Raw genomic sequence first — 3,536 nt, 5'->3', positions numbered from 1 at the left:
ATAGATAGATAGATAGATAGATAGATAGATAGATAGATAGATAGATAGATAGATAGATAGATAGATAGATAGATAGATAGATAGATAGATATGCAGCTTAGTAACTGATCAATATTTAAATACACACAAACATGTAAATACATACTACATTTGCATGTTCGAGTAGCTCTGCTTGCTTGATTCTTATGATTTTCTTTTAGAGAACTTTAGATTCTCTGTTTGTGGATCAGTTTACTTTTTTGTGTTGGATAGTGTGCAACTGGAAGGATTTTCCCAGTTATTTTCTTTTTGGATATTTATTATGATGCATAATAAATAATGCAAGGATCATTTTCACACCTGGAAGCAGTTGATTTGAATAGGAGGAGCAGACGATGTAGAGATGGAGCAAAGAGATGAAAGAAGAGGAGGAAATAGAAGCCATCTCTTCCATCAATGGGTTATGCTTTCTGCAGACATAAGAGCCTAAAGAGATTTTAAGAGACTGGAAAACTTCTGGTGATGATTTCACAAATGGTAATCTACAGATGATTCACTACTCTTTATTATAGAAGGTCCTTGTTGCCTATAGCTATCAACATCTACGACTCTTGGAAAATCAAACCAACTACATAATATGATTTCCCTTTGGGATTAATTAAGTATTTTTACTTGAATTAAATTGCACGTTTTTTAAGCAAATGTTAGAAGTAGCTGTTTTCTACTTCTACGTGTAGTGTGGTGTTGTAAGTTCGCGGTCTGTGCCCTACACGCCCCCCTAGATTCAGCCAGAATATTATGCACAGCTGGGAAAAGCTGCATTGAGTATAAAATGCTGTGCCTCATTTTTCTCTCGTCTCTTTTCCACATAGACCTGTCAAGCACAACTTGCCTTAAACTGTTAATCACTATTTTTCCTCCGCTCTTGTTGGCTTCTGTCCAGCTCCCCAGTCAGAGGGTGGACCAGCCGGCCTGGCCGAATAAGGCTGCAGATCAGTGCATGGATAATTAGATTAAAGGGAGGAGGGGGAACTGGGATTCAAAAGATGAACAGCCCAACAATAGCAGCCTGGGTTAATTGAATGCCCATTATGCGATCACCTCCCCTCACTTTTTTTTATGACTTAGAAATAATTCAATAGTTTTATAAAGCTGCTGCCATAGAAGTAGAAAGGATTTTACATGATGGCTTGGTTTAGAGGCACAATAGGTAGTGGATGGAACATTAGATGGGATGGAAATGTACTCTCTGTTTATTGCCAAAAGAGGAGAAAGTTGTTGTTTCTAAGTTGAAAGAGCATCTTTTGGTTTTTAATTCGCTTTGCGAGACTAGCAGTCTCTGGTACTCCTTTAAAATAAGAAAATATCACACATAAAACTTAAAACAACCCAGTAGTCCACCTGCTGAGAAATCTCAGAGGAGCAGCAAACACAGATTAGCTCCCAGCTGGAAACAATCCATAAAAATTCCCCATTTGTTCTGAGTAATATCTGTGAAAACTGGAGCGATCAGCCTCCACTAAATCACCAGCCTAATGACTTTTTTCAGAATCAGTATTTTGAACCTTGCTGGTTGTCTGATGAAGGTGTTAGAGGAACCACTCTTTAGCTTTCTGTGTCTTTTTGTTGGTCTCATGAGGATGATGTAATTCCAGTAACTGAAAGTTATCAGTGTCCGGGTCAGAAAGGAGAACAGAACAAACACAGGCTGTCCTTGGTTCTGTTTTTGATGTTTTCTTTTTCACAATTTTCACAAATCCCCAGCGCCAGAAGCAGTTAGGATATCCAACTGATTTTCATAATTATGCTAATGTGCTGTTATTTAGAATCAATAAATCTCCCCCAAGACAAAGATTGATGTTTGATAAAGGAAAATCTTCCTTTTTACAGTTTCAACTCACAATCAGAATATTGTTCTCTTCGTCATAACCATAAGGGGGGTAGGAATGTACTGACTGTTAAATGTCTTCACCACAAAAGACCGGTCCGCCTGTCGATCACCTGCTATTTTCTCCCCCCGCTCATGAACCCTGTGATACTTAAACTCCTCTTCAGTTAGGAACACCCTCCTACCTGTAGAGGGCAAGCTACCTGACCAGGTCATGACTGAGTGAGCCACCATATGCAGGGGGACCATAAGGGACCCTTCCAAAGAGGATCAGTCAGCAGTCAGAAGTGGAGGCCTCAGTGACCTGATCCCAGACACTTAAACTTGAACTGGGGGAATATCAAGGGGAGGGGGTTGGACATGGACATGTGTCAGTGACGGAGATGAAGTGCAGGAACTGGATCTGAAATAAAGACACAATATCAGTGTTGTGGGTTTGTCTTAAAAGAATAGGGAAATAATGTTTATAAAACTTTATTTTACCAAAAAACTAATATAATACCTTATTAGCTGTACAATCCGAAGGAAAAAAAGCTATAAATCTCAAAGGTCTCTGCTTTTTATTCATCACCAGCTTGTCACCAAATGTTCTTCTATGTCAATGCAAACACTGTTCTTATAACTTCCTGGAAGTTAAGAGTCCAGTTTCCAAAACAGTCCTTTAAAATAAAATCATCTCAGACCTTTTTGCCTACAAAATTAATTCCCTAAATAAATATTGAATAAACAAAGTACCTTATATAAATACACATAACTTTATTTGTTGTTGGGTTTTTTTAAGAAGAAGGTCATAATGGGGAGAACTAAAAAGTGGTTGGTGAGCTTAAATATTTCAGCCGCAATCTTTGTCACAAATGAGAATGTGTAGTTGCCCTCCATTAGCCAGCATGACAGCAACAGGTGGGGGAGGGATTACACCACATTGCTTTGGGACTTATAAAGCTTGAGAAGAGTCCAGTATTTCTTTGGGATTCTAACTAAAAGGACTTTGAACTGCATGGACAGTTAGCCGTCACCCACACAAGCCTAAAGTTTCAAGGCAAACGTTACAACCCTGGTAATAAGTGTTGTGTGTGTGTTTTGTGTTGCTCAGATGGTCTTACGGCGTTTTGTTATGGGAGATATTCACTCTGGGAGGCTCACCGTACCCGGGAATCCCAGTGGAGGAACTCTTCAAACTGTTGAAAGAAGGACATCGGATGGACAAACCTGCCAATTGCACGCATGACCTGTATGTGTCTGACATATTTATTGTTTCATCACAATGTTAACAATAAGCTGAACTCCTCATGATTCTTGAATAAGACTGTCAATATTAAATCAGCAGGATCAGCGATTTTTATGTTTGTTGTTAACTTGAATCCATCAGCTGCAGAATAACAGCGCTTCGTTGTCTGGGTTTACAGGTACATGATCATGAGGGAGTGTTGGCACGCCGTCCCGTCTCAGAGGCCCACGTTCAGACAGCTGGTAGAAGATCTGGACCGGATTTTATCAATGACCTCCACAGATGTAAGTGTCTCAATGAATGGCAAATTGCAAGGGTGATTGATCCTGATGCAAGAAAAAAAATGGCTAAATGTTCATTTTTAGTGAAATAAAAGATAACTGTGAGCAGAACAAATTTAGTTTTTCTCTGGTTTTAAATTAAACATACAGCCATTTTTTT

At 39.1% G+C, this 3,536-nt stretch overlaps 1 protein-coding gene across 1 annotated transcript in view; it reads left to right on the top strand.

Annotated features, from left to right (window-relative positions):
* LOC107081275 (fibroblast growth factor receptor 3-like) overlaps positions 1-3,430 on the top strand; it is a 4,623-nt gene extending 1,193 nt beyond the window's left edge. The window contains exons 2-3 of the mRNA XM_015369472.1: positions 2,961-3,098; positions 3,274-3,430. Of these exons, the coding sequence (XP_015224958.1) occupies positions 2,961-3,098; positions 3,274-3,415 (280 nt within the window). The 3' untranslated portion in view covers positions 3,416-3,430. The remainder of the gene's footprint in view (positions 1-2,960; positions 3,099-3,273) is intronic.
* Positions 3,431-3,536: the final 106 nt, after the last annotated feature.

The sequence above is a fragment of the Cyprinodon variegatus genome, unplaced genomic scaffold (genome assembly GCF_000732505.1).
Source record: "Cyprinodon variegatus isolate N-32 unplaced genomic scaffold, C_variegatus-1.0 Scaffold3838, whole genome shotgun sequence".
NCBI lineage: Eukaryota > Metazoa > Chordata > Actinopteri > Cyprinodontiformes > Cyprinodontidae > Cyprinodon > Cyprinodon variegatus.
Note: the sequence above shows the minus strand (reverse complement) of the source record. Positions and strands in the feature narration are given on the sequence as shown.